Here is a 19,154-nt window from a genome sequence, read left to right on the forward strand (position 1 = left end):
TCCGCCGTGGTAGCATCGGTAAAACGGAGGCAGGTCAACGTCCTTTCTTCTATGCACTGAGCTGTCCAAGCTTCTGGTAAACTTTGGGTCGCTTATAAGTCGAATTGCTCTTTGCTATATTAAATTGTTAAAATTGTATCAACGAATAATTGACCTTTTTTTGGCTTTAATGTCATCGATTAATGTGTTCTGATTCAAATTATCTCTCTTATTCTGTTATTTCTTATCCTGTTTCTGCCCCTCCTACCCCCTAACACCTGTTTTCCTCGAGAAGTTAAAATAATTCTTTTAAATATCCATAAAATGATCTTTTATCAGTTTCTGAAAGGTCTGCATCAGCTCACCATGTATTAGTCTTCTGTTATAGAAGAAATAAAACTGTGTTTACAATTTGACATTTTATTGAATATATAAAATTGATAGCAACATTTCCTTGCTTAATTATAGTAATAAAAAGACTAAAAAGGAAACTTGAACAAAAAAGAAGGCTAACTATATAATTTCTTTTTTAGGTTTTCGTTACAACATTGTAACTTAATAAACTCTTCAATATTTACACAGAAATTGTCAAAAAAGCAACTTGTATTAATTCCTTTTTTAAATATTGGCTTAAAAGGCATTTTAAAAGTTTTATGCAATATCCACACAATACAAATACGTTAAAAACTTTTAGGTGAGAAGGAATAAATTTGAAAAATTTCATTTTCTCAAAAAAAGTACTGATGGAAAATCATAAATAATAGTATTTACAATGAAAAATTGTAGTTTACTGATTACATGAAAAATGATTTTTTCATAATATCTTTTAGATTTCCAATAGAAAGTCCTATAAAAAATTACAATACTATTCAATCTCATCTAAAAATTTACATCTTCAAGCACCTTTCGTAAAAAATTGAACAATAATAGAATTTTTAAAATAGAAACCATAAAATCCATATCCATATAAATTTCAGTCAAAATTAGAAAACTTTATTTTTAAATTGCAATAAGTTATATAGTTTTAAATATGCCAATTATACTAAACGTACTTCAGACAATGCAGTTTACAAAAACTAAACTGAAAGAAATCTCAAAAACGTTACTGTACACAATAATCAGTTGGGGCATTGAAAAATATCATCTGCTTTGGAGTACCTTGTATTTACACTAGAAGTAACAAAAACCAAATATAAGTCAAAAACTAGAAGAAAGTGTATACCAGTTTAAAATATCTACTGGGACTGGACAGTTGCAAATGTTTCGATATCAAATTCATCCAAATTTGCATGAAAGATTCCAAAAATGAAAAAAATCACTCGTATTTTTGCATAAGTGCAAATCACCCACATATCTCGATTTGGTGTATGTCATTTGAACCTGATATGTCGAAGCCAAAAATCCTCCAGAATCGTGAAAAAAACCATTCTAAACCGCCTCGTCTTCTTCGCACTTTCCGGTAGAATAGAGCATAAGGAAAATAAAAATTTACAAAACAATTTTCTGACCAATGTGTCATACTGGAGTGAAACATTAACGAACTCGTAAATAACAAAAATCAGAAATTATATAATGAACCAAGCGTGGAGAGGAGTTAGCTATTCTAAATCGTTGGGAATCAAAGAATCTCTTTTGTATCCATAATGTTTCAATAACCAATTTATCGTTACTGATATCGATCAGTCTCTGAAGATGATAACTGCCACCAGAGGCTGCACTGTAGGAAGATTGGTAGGATGGATACCTGCCTGACTACAATTCAGCTATTTATAAACGTAATTAACAGAACGACGGTAGCAGCAGTGGCCCCCCACTAACATTGTAACTCCCTGAAACCACCCCAGGGAGCCGCCTGGCGCCTATCTACCCATATCAGTCGTGTTTTATATTCCATCTTGGTAACCTAGCGCAAATGGAAGAAAGCATTACTAGTTCAGTTATAAAAAGAAGAGCCATTTGAGACCCGGCAGATCCGTTAACGATGTATACTCTCAAGAATTCTCCGTCCCTTTACCGCTTTAAATTGTCAGTATGTACCGACGGTTTTTTGTCTCAGCAAAATTCCCGAAGATGAAGAATTTTTCTCGCAACTTTTGAAAGAAGTTGGATACTGGCTTCATTTCCCGCGTCCAAGATGCATTTACCATCTAACCTCCATGCAACCATCTAGCATCCTGCAGCGCGGCATTACCTTCAAGGATCCGGGGTTCCGTCAATATAACAAAATAATTGCTTCAACTGACAAACTTGAAAAATTTTCTATATACCTAAGCTTCTTGAATTATTTATGCTTAAAATTTTCAAATGGGCATTTCATTATTATCCTCACAAAACACAACTTATGAGCAATTCAAAAAAAGGTTTTTCAACTTGAGCTGCAGTGTGGTTATATAACTGCTATATCAAAGATAATTTTGCATCTTACTGGATACTCTCTATAAATTTTTCTTGTCAATTTGTCATAAACTGCAAACAAACAAATTAGTTATATACAGCCGATATGTAAAATTTCACTAATTAATTGTTACTAAATATACAACAATGCAGATCTTTTTTTTTAGGATTGAAGGATATCACCACACTTTCAACTGTAGCAATATTCCTATTTACATTTAAGCGAGGAAATAAAGCACAATAGTCTAAATCTCCCATAATTCCAAATTTCTGACCAAATTGCATTTATGCAATATAAAACGCATCTTCTCAAGATACTTTGGAAAAAATTCATAAATCGGTTAAACATCTGTAGTGAACTCAAATAAGTTCCCAGTGTCTTGCTGATCCCGAATATGACCTCCAAAGTTCATTACTAATCTGTATTCATCAGAAATATACTACCTGGGTTTGTGTCGCTGATTTCACACCCAGCATCAGTAACAGTGTACCTAATGTGCCATAACCTAGACGTCATCTTCAGAAGTTTTACTGTCAAATTAAAGCAAACGAACTGAAATGTGTCTTCGTTTCGGGACGTTCTTCTCCAATGTAGCTTGTACATGATGCACGTCAATCTAGAAGTTTTCCTGTAATTTTTGCGGAACCGAACTGAAAATTGCCCGATAATGAGGTACTTTCATTAATGTGAAGAGATTCAGCCATGAGGCCTCGAAAAATTTCATAAACAGATAGTGATAAGTTTAAACCAGGAACTATAATTATTCGACGTTGGAAAAACTGTATTATAAAAAATATACGAGTACATTGAGCTTCATTAAAAAATTAAACCACTCATAATTTTTCAAATTAGATGGCTTATAATTAAAAATTCCTTGATTATATATAAGTGATGCTGCCCAACAAGAAAAATTTATAAACAGAAATGTTTTCTGTGTTTTTAACTTTTATGTTTTTAAACGGAAATGTTACAATTTACTCCCAACAATTAAAATGAAAAAAACCAAAAAAAATACGTAATTATATTATATACACAATAAAAATTATAATAAGAACCAAAATACCAGGATATATTAATGATTAGTTACAACTTGTCAAAATCAAGCAGCACCTCAACAGAACAGTTTAAAAAATGCAATGAAAAAATTAAAAAACAAAAGAAAAATAGATCCTCGACAACACTTTTTTGCTCGACAGAACTTGATGTGTGGCGTTCACTGAAAATGTTGTTTTTTATGTATACAGATAAAAAATGTCCATTAATCGTTTTCAGTTCGTGTTTCAATAGATGAAATATCAATTTTTTAGGTCTACGACAGTCTGTTTTCCGCAATACGAGTCGCCTTATTCCACAAGTTTCAGGACCTTTCCAATGGCAATTGTCCTATCTAAAAATTATAAAATAATAAATATTAGGTGACTCACACAATTATAAATATTTTCAAAAAAGTATGAGATACAAGGAATCAAACAAATTTAACAAACAAAATTAATATTATATATGACAATATGCACATCAGAAAAGTACGAGGGTTTTCTGAAAAGTTTCTGATCTAACAAAAAACAATACATATTTTTCCTTTTTCCACCTGTGCTCTAATCTTTTTAAACCTTCCAAATAATAATTGCCATCTTTCTTTTCAAAATATACGATAACATCCTCGTCTTACGAAAAACTCGCTTGGGGCCACATCTGGTAAATAAGGTGAGTAACCAACCAATTCAAATTGATAGAAAAGTACTTTTTCTCAAATGGGGTCGCTTTTTTGCAATTTCTCCCTTCACATAATCAAGCAATGACTAGTAGTACTCATTCCTTCACTTTTCCGGCCGAGGAAACTGTCTCTGCTTTTATCAGAACAAGGTTACCCTTTGCAATCCTCTATCTTCACTGTTTTTTTTTTCATTTCATGAGTGTAGTGGTAGATCCAAGTTTCACTTATGTTTTTCAAACTATGTCAATAAGACCTGTGAAATGTTTATTGCACTTTGGGGCCAAAATGAGCAAACGCAGCACCCAACGCGCCAATAGCTTACACATGGATAATTGTTCAGTTAATATATGACAAATGCGATCTTTTGATATGCCAATACCCTCTTCATCTCTCTAGCCTAAGGTTAGCATTTGGTGAACTTTTTCCATATGTGTACAATTTTTTTCTACAACGCCCTTTATCTTGAATAAGTATAGCGTTACGAAAATATTTTACTGAGCAATCCCCAAATATTTTTCCGTATTCCATCTATCCTAGACATGGAACCGCCTTTTTTTGAAACAACCTGTATATACGATAGTTAGGAGAAAACACGGAGTGATAATGAATAAATAGAAATTGCAAACCATCAAAAAACTAATATATCATGATTTTCTTTACGCTACACAGTTAATGTTTATTAAGTGCTTTGACAATATTGTCGCTTATCCTGGAATATCATCATTTAATCTCAAACAAAATATTCAATAAGACATGTGACAAATTTGAGTTTAATGGCGGCGTTCTCGTGACACTGGAAGTCCAACCAAGCAAAATTCATGTCCTGAAAATGCTACACCAGGTTACTATGAATTCCTAGTTTTAACCATTAAAAGGCAGTCTACTACTACAACACCTGAATGAAGAGTTTGAGGAAGAGTTGGTTACTTTATCCCAGGAAAATCACACAATGGTATGGGGTAGAATAATGATGGATGGCTGAGCCAAAATCGCTTCTTAACACTGATAACATATTCGAACTACAGAATGTTGACCTTATTCACTATACGAGGGTTGCTACGTAAGTTTTGAGATAAGGCAACACTGATGTGAATCAAATCTGACATTGCCATCATAAAATTTGACATTTTTAATAGCTAACGTACTCGGAACGTGTTATCATACGAGTGCTATTTGAGCTGTTTACAGACACTTAAATCTTGGTAAAAAAATGGAATCAAATCGCAAAAATTTCCGTGCGATGATTTTCTATGACTTTCGACGTGGATTAAGCCAACATCAATGTGCCGATCAAATCGCTTCAACTTTTGGTGATAAAGCAGCCTTCGTAATATATCTAAGCCCAGTAACGTTCGTTCACATGTTACAAGTCTGTAACAAATTCAGTGGTTGACAAAGGAATTGATATATTAACTTGGAACTACAGGCATAGATACTTGATAAATTTATGGGTTATGCTTTAACACGGAATTACGTCGCATATGAATAACATTCACACTGCATATTGTTTCAGAAATCCCCTGACTGCCAGAAAAACGAATAAACCTCTAGTGAAACTTAATATAACTATTTTCATTGAAAACGATAGATTCTCTCTTCTTTAACCGGCGCTATGGTACTTTGAGAACCAAGGCCTTCTCAACAATCGACTGCCCATCCTTTCTGTTCTGAGCACGGTGCCTCTATGTATCAGGTCCGCTTCAACGTCCCCCAACCAGCGTTCTTCCTCTCAGTCGCCGTCCTAAAGGAACTCCATATATGAATCTGCGCGGGTATCGATCAGAAGGCATCCCCTCCACGTGTCCCAGCTACTTCAATCCCGCCCACCGGATGAACGCCACCAAATCTGGCTCTCCATACATCTGTCTTGTCTCAGCATTCCTCCGACTCCTCCACACAATCTTCTCGCAAATAGTGCCAAAAATCTTTTGTAGGTTCTTACGTTCCCAGCAATTCAAAATCCGCTCACTTGTCATAGTCCATGCATCCGTATGTGACTATGGGACTGATTATTGTCTTGTAAATTGTGAGCTTTGACTTTTGTGAGAGCCCTCTAAACTTGAGCGCTCTCTGGACTGCCCAGAAGCATCTCTTCCCCGCAGCAACTCTTGTTATTACGTCATTATCTTCAGTTATTAAGTCCCCAAGACATTTGAATTGGTGGCAAACAGGAAAGCGATGTTCTCTTAACATTTGTACTTACGACATTGATAATTTTGAAATTTAATGTTTTTTTTTGTTAAAAAAAATCGAGGTAAATGTAAAAGACGAGCAGTAATATCAAAATTGAATAAAATAAACACCCTCAAAATAAGGGCTGAATGATTCAAATAAGCAAATACCATATAACACGAGAATAAAGAATCTTCACTATAGGACTTTTTGGATACCGATTCAGATGGATCATCTATCAGCTTATTGCGGATCCTAACCCAAAACGAGATTTAGATCACAACTATCGAAAGTCGCGGTCCATTTCCCTTGAAAATTTCAAATTTAAAATATGATCTACAAGAACTTTTGGTATTTATTCCTTTGTTGAGCGTTAATTCTTCCATGATATTTATTTTGCACTAAAGTTTAATACTACTAAACTGAATAAAGTAAAGTATAAAAACTGCAAACCTTAGTATAACTTTCAAAATTCAAAAAACTATAGACAAATGAAACAACCCGTCAGCTGATAGCATTTATCCACCAGTCTACAAGGGTAGAAAGACCATAAGGTATGACTACGACCCTAACAGTTTCCCTACAAAAATGAACGTGATCCAAATTAGTTTCCGATCATGATTTATGTTATATCGATAAACTTAATAAGGTACAAATGGTAGTCATCAAATATATGATATTTAAAATTAAATTTGAACCTTTTACATTTTTTCTATATAAAAAGAATAAATTAGAACATTTTTCTTCCTTTTTTCTTATATTCTTGTGTCTAATTTTATAATGAGCTTAGAATAGAAATTTGAAAAAATATAAAATAAATAACTGACTGCTGGAAATTTTGTCATCAATCTACTCATAATATTGATAAAATTTGAGATAAATATTGAGAAAAAATATTAGTTTTAGCCCAAGTATGATTTTTTACTTACTTTCATCTCGCAGTGTAAATCTTCCCATCTGGGGCATAAACTTAAACGGTTCTAAGCAAATAACTCCTGCACATTCAATTCTCATTATTGCTACTTGATCTTGTTTTACGAACCTTGGACGAGTTTTACTTTTTTCACCAGTTTTTTTATCTACCAAACATATTAAGGCCTAAAAGTAAAAATAACCGTTGAAACTTATTGCAAAATTATTAACAAAAGAATATGTATGTACTAGCTAATATAGAACCTGCACTAGAGGTAGCTTATAGAAAAAACGCTAAAAAGCATGAATATCAGTTCTGTCCTCAATTTGAAGTGGATGGGTTAGCCCATTACAAGCTCAAGTGTAAACTTAAGTGCAAAGTAAACTTGAGAAATGGCACTATCTAGAACCTCATTATAGAGAAGATAAGGTAAGCTAAGTCATAAAGTGAAGTAAAGCATGATCACTTTTATATTTATTGAGAGATTTATTGAAAGATCAAAATGTAAATATATTTGGTTGAATAGTTAAGAGGCGACTTTAAGCTGTTTGAGAGCTTATCAAATAGTACTGGACAGCAGCTTTATTATTAGTAGTAGATTATCGAATACACTCGAAAGAACTAACATCAAATCGATCTTTAACAACAACGCACGATCCTATATCCCCTCAGCTGGATTTGATGACTCCAAAAGAATTCAAAATTCAAGGCTTTTATGGTCCGGAATAGTTTTAGATTCTTTTAAAATTTAAATTATTTCAGAAGAATATTTTTACGGAATCGAGATCGATGATTAATTCAAAGGAATTAGAAAGTAATTTTTCTATTGTTTTTATCATTGAAATGCAAAAAGAATAAGAATGCATAAATTGAAATTGATTTTTGAGGTTCTCGTTTTTAGCAGAATTGAAAATATCCACTAGTTGGCGCTAGTCCTAATAGATATTTTGCCACTTTTCATTTGCTAGTCATAAAAGGAGGATTAGCAGTAGATGCATGATCGAAGGATACAAATGATTAGGTTCTACCCGGAAAAAGTTTCATTAATCTAAAATTATCTAATTTTAGTTGGCTCAACAAATAGTTTATATGAAGACCTTATTATTTTCACCTAGCAGACTTATGTTCAGTTCATGTTAATTTTTCTCAATCAATCTTCTTGTCCCACACTATTAGGGTGACGAGATTCAAATCAGCTGTCAATAAATTAAAATCAAACATTTTTTCTTTTCTCAATAAGTTATAAGAACCAACAAAAAAGAAGTTTTGATAAGAAATTCGAATTATGGGATGACTATTGTTCTACTCAGTAGTGTATTTCATGAACATTAATCTAAAAATAATTATCACTTACTTTAACGGTGACCTCTTCGGCTGCACAGTGAATATGCATAACTGCACTGTAACCAGCGCAAATAATGGATCTATGTTCTAAAATAACCAATTGAGCATCGAAGATTCGTCCAGTATGAATAGGATTGACGGAATCGCAAAGAACAAATCCTGGACTAACGTCTTCTTCTTCTATGCCTTTAACTTTGACTTTAACATTCTCTCCAGGAACTACTCGACTTACTTCATCATCATCAGAAAGTAACATATCTACCGTTACAGGTGTCCTATTTGGCATTATAAGCATCGTCTGGCCTTTCTTACATTCTCCAGATTCAACTTTACCCATTAAAACGGTACCCATATCTTTATATTTATCAACAATCGGCATTATAAAAGGTCCATCTGCTTTTCTACTAAGAGATGGTAATTTATCTATGAATGGTATAAATGCCTCGCCTCTATACCAATTACAAATTGATTCGTCTACTCGATCCTTTAAACCTTGGCCTGTTTGACCAGAACATGGTAAGAAAAATAAATCTTTGTTCAATATAAAACCTAATTTTTTTAGGTAGGGGAGTATTTTATCTTTGCACTCGTTGTATCTGAAAGAAAAAATAAGCATTAATTCGTACAATTATGATATTGAAACATTTCTTCTATCTATATAAACATAAATCATTTATTATAAAGATAATACATATGTAAAGGGTTATTCCTTATAATGTATCCACCCCTTTTCAATGATATTACCTCTAGAAAAACGTTTTATAAGTTTGTTTATAAAATAACCCCATGTGGTATTTATGAACGAACATAGAGTTAATAGAGTAGAATATAGCCATTTGACAATTGTTTATACAAAAACAAAACTTTTGTTTTATATGTAGATCCCCAGTTAATTTGTTATGAGGTGGTTCTATTAAAAATATTTGAAGGTTTAAAATTTTGAATGGCACTCCAGCAGTGACACCTTATTCCCGTTGTATGCACATGAAGGATTTTGAACACAGATAGATGTCATATAATAAAAACTGCACACCCTAGTGTTAGTTAAAAACTAAAAGAAATGTAGATAGAAGATTAAGTACTCCCAAATCTGCAATAGACCAAGAGGATAACTCTTTTGCAAATTAACTAATATTCTCCCATATTATGGGTAATATTACTTCTGATACGGCAACAACAGGAAAAATTAAAAAGGATGAAGATCTGAAGATAATAAAGAGAAAAATACTGAGAACCATATTCGGACCAAATATTACAGGAGATGGAGAGAGGAGAGATTGAAGATAAGTAGATAAATAGAAAAAGAACTGGGAAGAGAAAATATAATAAAAGGCGAGGAGGATAACACAATAGATATCTCTATGGCCAAGAGACAGAGGCAGCCAAGAAATACCTGGAGAAAACAAATTGAAGAAGAGACCAGAAGCCTAGAAATAATAAGATTGGAATACAAAATGCAGAAACATAAAAGAATGGAAAAAACTGACAGAAAAAGCCAGGATGAACAAAATACTGTAACAAAAAGAACAAGGTGAGTAATTTACCCCAATAAAAGTATGTGTAAGCGCCTACTAAAATCCAAGAGGTTTGATGGCATAATGATGATGATGATTACCTCCGATTATTTTATAAAATCTCAATTGCTTGACAGTACCAGAATTCCATTGTATATATATATATATATATATATATATATATATATATATATATATATATATACGTTCCAGATGCACAATGTTACCATACATACAGATTAGCATTGCACTGGTGGAGGAATTACTACAAATGAAATGCTATCTAACAGATACAATAAAAATCAATCGCAAGAACATACCTGATCCAATAAATAAACCAAAATTCGGTGAAAATAAATAAATCACTTATAAAAAGAGAGAAACAATGATATTGTCCTGGAAAGGTAAAATGGTGGTTACTCTGTTAAGCATCAGTGATAGCACTGGATTTAAAAACAAGATTTGTAATAGGAGGTAAACAACAAAATGTGGAAAAGCCAAAAATTGTTATTAACTACATGGCTCCAATGAATGTTTGATCGCGAGGATCAATAGTCATTATACTGCAGAAGTGAGTTTTCCAAAGATCGATCAAGACATTCCACTTCAACACATGTAACAAGACTGGGAAAACAACAGCACTTGCTAAAAGGTAAGAAAAAAGATTATCCTGTGCGTTCTAATAGACAGGAGCCCACGATTTCATATGGGTAATTGTATCGAAAGATACCACATTTTAAGAAATTTTAAGCCCTAAAATTTATATATTAATAATATGAATTATAATATGTTTCTTTATAAAATAGCTAAGAAATAAATGTTTTGTTTCATTTTAACGACTCTATTTTTCTTCTACATCAAAAGTATGTACTTGTAACTAATAAAGTGCTGAGTTATGCTGGAGTGTATAACTGTGACTTGAATTGTTTTGCTTTAAACATGTAAAGACATAAAGAACTAAATATAATTACCTTGCTTCATCCCAATTTACGGTAGGATCGTCCATTTTATTGACTAGTACTACAAGGTACTTAACTCCAGCAGTTTTAGCTAACATGGCATGTTCTCTTGTTTGACCACCTCGATCAAACCCTGTTTCGAATTCTCCTTTTCTAGCAGAAATGACAAGTACAGCCAGATCGGCTTGAGCAGCACCACCAATCATGTTTGGTACAAAACTTTTGTGTCCTGGAGCATCCAAAATGGTGAAATGTTTTTTGTCTGTTTCAAAAAAGGCACGACCTACTTCTACTGTTTTACCCTTGTCTCGTTCTACAAAAAAAAATGATCAAGTATTTATCTATACAATGTTATAAACATGTTACTGTCTTACCTTCTTGATTGGTATCTAAAGCCCAGCTCAAGTACCAACTTTCTCTGCTTTTCTCTCTTGCTTCTCTTTCGTATTTTTCTAATGTTCTTTTATCTACCATTCCCGTCAAAGCCATAATCTGACCTCCAATAGTACTTTTACCAGCATCGACGTGTCCAATAAAAACTACATTCACATGTTCCTTTTTATCTTCTTCCGGTTTCTCCTTAACAGTATTCTTTTTCTTAATTTTTATAGGAGCTTCCTCTGAAGATGGCTCTTCGTCTTCATCACCTTCGGGTGTAGTAGCCGGAGGTGCAGAAGCAGAAGTACTATCTTCATCTGCCACATCTTCCCAAGTGCCTCCTTCGCCTTCGGGCGACGCATCTCCATCTGCAGGAGGAATAGGTGGAGGTTCTTTTACTTCCACACGTTCTGCAGATGCATCAGGGTCATTACCTGCAATATAGGTGTTTTGTATTATATACAACTTTAAGACAATTTATGACAGAAAGAATTAATCAAGGCAATTTATAAAAGTTATTTTAGGCTACAGACTCAAATATTTCCATGATATTGTGTTGCCAACTCCTAAATTAACAATTTGGATAAAAGAGTTTCTAACAACTTCATCTGCTAATTGCATCCTATATTCTGTTCATGTTATTTTTTCATTATCAATTTTGTTGCAATTGATTTTATCCTAAGCTTTGAACTCCAAATTTCATTAGCGCAGTTGTTGAATCTTTTTAGTAAATTTATATTTTCGAACTTCTCATCTGTTTTGAATATAAACTTGTATTGTTTCAAGGTAATGTCCTTACATGTTATTAAATTCAACACACATGTTAAAAAATAATGGAGATTTCCAACAAAATAAGTGGTTTTAAACAGCTATAAATTAATGTGTCAACACTCAAGATAAACATTTGAACAGTGGTTGTGGCTCAAATTAATGCAACATTTTTATTTCAGAACTTCTAAACTTCTAAATAGTAATAAATAATTAACAGAACAAAAATAAAGAGATGCCTAACTTAACCAAATAATGTTTCACATGAATATGGATGTTTTCATTCTACCCATGGGTAAGAAAAAATCGAGGATTGAAGAAAATAAATAGGTTTAATGAACAATGGAAAATATAGAAAAAGTCGAAAATATTTGCTGGCAAGAATATTAGAAAGGAGTTTGATAACTTAAGTATAAAAGGAATATTTCTGGATTTTCAAAAGCTCTCATTGTAAAATACATACAATCACCATATTAAATCAATAATGTCATAGTAAACTTATGTTTCATCACTCTCTCAGATTAGGAAACAAGAAATAAATCGGAGTTAAATATCTTTTTATGGCTTAAGATCACTGATAAATTGTATATCATCTAATGAGTCACTGAAATAAATGTGATTTATAACCTATAATTTAGAAGTGTGATGGAATTTTTTTAAATAACAGTATTTGAATAAATATACAAAAAATAGTTATTTCTATAATAACATAGCTTTCAATAATTTAAAATGGTGGTTCAATTTGATTATTTTTTAACGCTCTAAACAATCAAACTATAAAAATAAATACGTTTTTCTTTTTGTCATTTATTACAAAAATGGGTGAGCTGAAAAGGATAGACATTTTGCACAGATTCAATAAATATAAAATTCCAAAAATTATACAAAAGTAAACTATTGATTATTCTATTGAGACATAAAATATAAAACCTGTCATCTAGGCACATAAAAAGTGATAGCTTCTATGAAATTTCAGTATACTTAGTTAATACAAGCAAACATATGGGGTAGATATTCAACTGCATCAGAAAACGAGACTTATTAAAGATCTTAAATGATGCATAGCTATTTCAAGAGTATGTCACTAACCAATTAATAAGAGGAGAATGAATTGAACAAGGAAACACAAGAGTTGGAGACTGCACACTGTAGAAAGGTAATTGGAACCTATTGTTATATTGATATGATGTCATTCATTCTTTTTATGAATAGAAGAATCTTTCAGTTTTTTATAATGTGAAGCAAGTTTATATTTTATTGCTTTCACCAATACATTTAGAAATGACCTTAATATATTATAAAGTATGTGATCACATGGTTTAATATTGACTGTAAGCAACAATGTGTTAGAAACCAATATATTCAATGTATGACAATATATTATGCAAAAGAGATATCTACAATAAATAGTATGAAATAGTATCATTCAGCTGTTCACTTTCGGAAATGTCGATATTTGATTAAATATTTATACATTTCTAATAAAATATTTTCATAAAATCTCACAAATACTAATAATTTATTATTATGCAGAAGACTTATGCACTACTCAGATTAGAGCTGGTATCATTTACCACTCACGGATACAAAGTATCAAAAGGATTAGGCTCAGTTTACCCAATAAACTTGCTCACTGTGTAGCAAATATTTAATATCAAAGACTACTGGATGTCGACGTAGGTGTTTTTTGGTAATCGCATTTTGGCGATGCTATCATGCAGGGTGTTAGGCACGACGCAAGTTGCTGATATAATAATTGGGACAATTTACACAATTTCACTGTACCACATCTCTTTCATCTCAATTGCGTATTTGGCCAACTTCTTCAGGTGTTTGTTGAGAATATTGTGAGTGTTCAGATGGCTATGTCGACGAGAAGGAATTAACTCTGAATTAATACTTTCTATCAACCACCACGATGGAAGATCTTATTATTCAAGCTCATGTGTGTTACTTATACATAAAACTAAAAGTAATGGTAATAAGCTATGCTGATTTCAGATTGTCTCTTTCTCCAATGCCTGATAACACCATCTCCCTTATGCATTTTTTTGTTGACTGTGAGTCTTATGTGAGAACTAAATTTTGTTGTTTTCAAGAAGGAGTCATTTGTAGGCACTAGATTTTTCAATTTGGCATCGTCTCTTTTCAAATGATTAATTCTGTTTATGAATTTTCAAATGATTTCGCAGCTAGATAAACCAAAAAATTGTTAAATGGTATTATAAGTAATTTGATTTACTTCACTTTCTCAGATTACTGATTTGAAAATAAATATAGAAAAATCCTAAGCATTTATCATAAAAAAATACAAAAACCTTTTTTATTATTTCAATAATCTCTTTCCATGATATGAAATTTCAAAAAAAAAGTTTTAACCACTTTAATATTATGAGAATAATTGCCAGCCTCACAGTACATTTGTCAATAATTACATCAGATTACTTAATTGATAATTAGAGTACAAAGTTTTAAAATATAAATCTTCTTAATCTTAAAACAGAGCTATTATACAAGGAACATAAAGTAGGTACAAAGCAATAACCTAAAACGAAAACCTGCAACATCACTGCCATTACTTAGAATGAAAGGTTGCTGCTTGAAAATCATAAGAAATAAAGGTTTTATTTCAGCTCTTTTGGCATTTTATAACTTCCTGTTAACTAAAAAAGATGATACATTGTTCTTTTTAACACATTAATGCTTATATCTAGTCAAACTTTCTTTTAAGCAAAGATCCTTCCTTATATTAAACACTACAAGAACTTCAAGTAGAAGAGCTAAAGTTCCAGTACTTTCAAGAAAAACCTGTAGTCAGACAATTGAAAAAATATATATGCCAAAATTAGCAAATATTTATGAAAGCTGTAACAAGTGAAATGATTTAGGTGAATCTAAATATGTAAGATTGCGATGTGAAGTACGTAAATAGTACCCAATCAAAATATGTTACTAAGTAGATACTAACATGTCTTTGATGGGGTCATTTACTCAAAACCAAATCAAGTAAAGCTAATAAAAGTAGAATTACATAGTTCTTAATGGAACAAATAATTTGTCAATGGAAAACTTTTATCATAAACTCAATGGTTCATGAAACTTTCTTGATAGAAAATGATACCATAACCAAAATTATAATTTTGATAGTCTGCTACTAAAATCCAGTTATAACTGGTTATGGATATTGATAATAGTAAGAAAATAAGTAGTATTTTCTATACCATATTTTCAAGCAAAAAAGTTTACTGATTGTTATTTACAGAATTGAAAAATCAAAATTTATACAATTTTATTTGACTTCATGATAGAAAGTATCAATATGGACATTATCTATTAATACAGACGGTTTTTTAAAATAGAAGTTCCCATTGGAATTTCACTGGTACAATACGAGAATAAAGGTGGGAATAAAGTGCCAGAGGGGGTGTATAACCTAAATATGACTAATTTTATAGACACCGCTACTTACCATTTAAAAGAGGATTATGCTGCGGTGAACTATTGGATTCTTGGGAATTTGTCGGGGATGATTTATCAACTACTTCTGGAGCTTTTCCAAATGAAAATGAAGGCACAAATTCGACAGCATTTACATTCAACGTGGAAAAGTGTGCTGTCACATCTGCAGTATGTTGTGGCGAATTATTTGTCGATGAAGTATCGGCTTGAGATTCCCAACTATCAGGAGCCGTATTATTTGACATCTTGTGCACTAGTTTCAATAAATTACTAAATATATAATAAAAAAATCCACCATAAACTTAACGCTGCTATAAATCTTACCGCGTGCGTTCTCTCCACTCACCACAGTTCTCAGCACAATGGCCGAACGTCAAACGTCAATACGTCATTTTTAACAGATTACCAACCTACTTTGCCAAATATCACCAAATATATTATAATGATTATTGTAATAAGTTTTTATTTTATTTTCATAATATGATAGATTATCTAATAAATATTCCCTTTTCCAAACCAAACGATGTACTTTTATTGAACGAAACTCTTTGAATGAGAAATTAAATTATCTCCTATATAAAGGGTGTCTCGATAAAATTGCACAGTTGACAACTGGATTCAACTATTGTTCCGATTATTAAAAGTGCAACGTTCTCTTAGAGCTCAAAGTAGCAGACCATCCGTAGCAAAGGTAATACATTGTATAGATGACGGAGCAAAATAAAGTTATTGGCAATTTTTCGAAAGAAATATGCGGTGACTGTAAATCACACCCGTGAAAGAAACATAATAATGGAGTTATTATACCCTAATGGTATGAATTCTAAAGAAATGTATTTTCAGCAGAAAGTTGTCTTTTGTCACACTGCGCATGATAAAATCGATTTATTGGAGTAATTATTCCCCAAGATCGATGTTAACTTGCCCTAAAAATCGAAAAATTTCTTTCTTGAATGTTTTTTAAAGTCTCAGCTCTTGATCTCAAAATAGAGATCCAACGCGTCCACAAACCATACTGCTACTCTTCCTATTTTGCCAAGAAAAATGAAAGTTTTGAAACATCTATTAGAACTAATGTCAAACTAGTAAATTTTTGGTTTGTTTTCTCAAGAACGGGAATTTATTTTTTCAAAAATTCATTGTAATTCCATGTATTTCTATTCTTTTTGCATTTCAATTATAATAAAAAAAGAGAGAAACTTTACTTTGACATGTTTTGCCACTTTCTCGACCAGAGTATCAGTTTAGATGGTCATGAAGTTACACTTTTATCAAAATATCAAGAAAAGATCATGTACCTATTTCTATATTATAATGGAATAAAACTCGATAAAAAATGCGTTTGATTTTATATTGAATCACTCTTATTGGGACGTCCATTACCTTTGTAAATTGATTAAATGCAACGAAATATTTTATGTAAACAAATTTTTATATATATCTAACATTGCTGGAATGTGTTGCGCTATTTTCCATCACTTAATAAATTATTGTGAATTTGTTATTTGCTCATATGTAATATTCTACCTATAATACGTGGTACCTATAAAAAACGGTGAATAAATGTTTATAATACAAATTATTTACGCTAATTATATTTTTAAAAATGAATTTTTTCAATCAAATGTGCACAATACAAAACACATTTAGGTTAAACTCTATATTTATATACAACATTTTATGTATACAGAGTTATTAATCAAGTAAGTACCCATTGCACAAAATTCATAAAACGTGCAACGTTCATGTTTGAAAAAAAATGCATAAAGACGTCACGTAATAAAAAATTGAGAAAATGTATAAAAAATAGAATAAAATTGATTTTGACTTATTAAATAAGTACTTGATAGTATTATTATATATAATTATATATTATAGGGTAATGTCGCCTAAGAGTACGCACATAAATTTGTCTGGGCTATAAATCAATTTTCGAAAATAAATATACACTTTCCCTCAAGAGTACGCAGTGTGCTAGCCAAGAGTACGAAGTTAACCTGGTACTGGGGACTCATAGTATACTTCAATGCACGCTGGACATGTTCCACTAATTTCTCGGAGTACCATTTCCATTTTTTTTAAGCTTGGGATAAATCTGCTTTTCCATTTTGGTTTTTTGTTCAAGTCTCTTTTAACAGTTTGTCTATTTTTTTCCTCCAAATTCTGATCAAGTACTGCCTTTTAGAGTGTGTTTGTTAAAACTTCCGACTTCTTCCTCGTAGCCTTTCTTTTACCGCTTTTTTAGTTGCTTTTGTCAAAGGACACAAACTATCAAGAATTCCGCTATGTTGATCTAAAATAAAATAACCACCGAAGACAATAATCACTATACTAGTTAATTTAGATTGTAATTTTTCTGTTTTGATTTTGTCACTTCTCTGTATATTTTGGTAGACTCATCATCATTACTATATAGTCCATTAAAATGTTACAATGGACCTTGCGTTATTTTATCGATGTATAGGGGGTCAACGAAAGCTTAACCCCAAGTTTGTGGGGCTCCACCCCTTGTCCACCGGCCGCCATCTTAAACAAAGGTGTGAAAAGCTTTTTTTGACGATATCACTCGAAATATTATCCCTACAAAAAATTCGTGAAGACATAAATTGTGGAAAATCACGCTGCCTACAATTTTGTTCATGACACTTTTTGCCATTAATCGCTAATTTGAAAAGTTATGAGCCAAAAGTGCAAAAATTTTGTCAACAATTTCGTTTTTTGGCTCAATAACTTTTTATTTCCTGATTTCTCAATAAAATTACCTCAGAACAATCTTTTATATCGTTCTTTGAGGATTAATAGGTATGTGGATTTTTTAAACGTAATGTTAGAATTTTACTTCGTATTTTTCCTAGGACGCAATTTTATTAGCTACGTGTGGGGAGGGTCAAGGAAAGCTTAACCCCAAATCTCGCGAACTATTGTCCTTACAAAAAATTCTACAATAATTACGAAATTAAAATTTACAACCTTCTACTTCAGATGAGATATGGTGATCTCCAGTTATAGTTAATTTATATTGTAATTTTTTTGTTTTGATTTTGTCACTTCTCTGTATATTTTGGTAGAATCATTTGTTTCCGTGGAAATGTAATACGGACTTAACTCATTACCATTACTATATAGTCCATTGGAATGTTACAATGGACCTTGCTTTTTTCTGAAGACGCAATTTTATTTTATAGATGTATGAGGAGGCTAAGGAAAGCTCAACCCCTTGTCCCCCGGCCGTCATCTTAAATAACGGGATGAAAAGCTATTTTTGACGATATCTCCCTAAAAATCGTTTTGCCTACAATTTTGTTCATGACACTTTTTGTCATTAACCGCTAATTTGAAAAGTTATGAGCCAAAAGTGCAACAATTTCTTTTTTTGGCTCAATAACTTTTTATTTTCTGATTTCTCGATAAAATTACCTCAGAACAATCTTTTATATTGTTCTTTGAGGATTAATATGTGGATTTTTTAAATTCCACTCATTCTTGTGGCTCATAGAGCGCTCCAAAAGTGCCGGGACGCGTCTATGCTCACCACATTGTGCCACAAACAAAATATTTG

The 19,154-nt window shown here is 31.9% G+C and overlaps 1 protein-coding gene across 2 annotated transcripts; it reads right to left on the minus strand.

The window, feature by feature from the left end:
- Window positions 1-383: 383 nt before the first annotated feature.
- LOC130893498 (eukaryotic peptide chain release factor GTP-binding subunit ERF3A) lies at window positions 384-15,982 on the minus strand. Of its 2 annotated transcripts, XM_057799696.1 has the most exons (7): window positions 15,920-15,964; window positions 15,606-15,865; window positions 11,365-11,802; window positions 11,003-11,303; window positions 8,528-9,113; window positions 7,190-7,358; window positions 384-3,761 (listed from the first exon to the last, which is right to left on the minus strand). In XM_057799696.1, exons 2-7 carry the CDS (start codon window positions 15,838-15,840, stop codon window positions 3,718-3,720), a joined length of 1,773 nt encoding a protein of 590 aa, XP_057655679.1. In that variant the 5' UTR covers window positions 15,841-15,865; window positions 15,920-15,964; the 3' UTR covers window positions 384-3,717. The 2 variants fall into 2 exon arrangements, with proteins under 2 accessions (XP_057655679.1, XP_057655678.1); XM_057799695.1 differs by having other exon boundaries at window positions 15,606-15,982.
- Between the last annotated feature and the right edge of the window lie 3,172 nt (window positions 15,983-19,154).

This window comes from Diorhabda carinulata, chromosome 4, assembly GCF_026250575.1.
Source record: "Diorhabda carinulata isolate Delta chromosome 4, icDioCari1.1, whole genome shotgun sequence".
NCBI lineage: Eukaryota > Metazoa > Arthropoda > Insecta > Coleoptera > Chrysomelidae > Diorhabda > Diorhabda carinulata.

Excerpts from the sequence above, each read along its gene's own strand:
- LOC130893498 (XM_057799695.1), bottom strand. The coding sequence starts at position 15,840 with ATGTCAAATAATACGGCTCCTGATAGTTGGGAATCTCAAGCCGATACT. Across the intron at positions 11,304-11,364 it reads TTTAGATACCAATCAAGAAG|AACGAGACAAGGGTAAAACA; the intron begins GTAAGACAGTAA and ends TTTTTTTTGTAG. Across the intron at positions 3,762-7,189 it reads ATTTACACTGCGAGATGAAA|ATAGGACAATTGCCATTGGA; the intron begins GTAAGTAAAAAA and ends TATAATTTTTAG.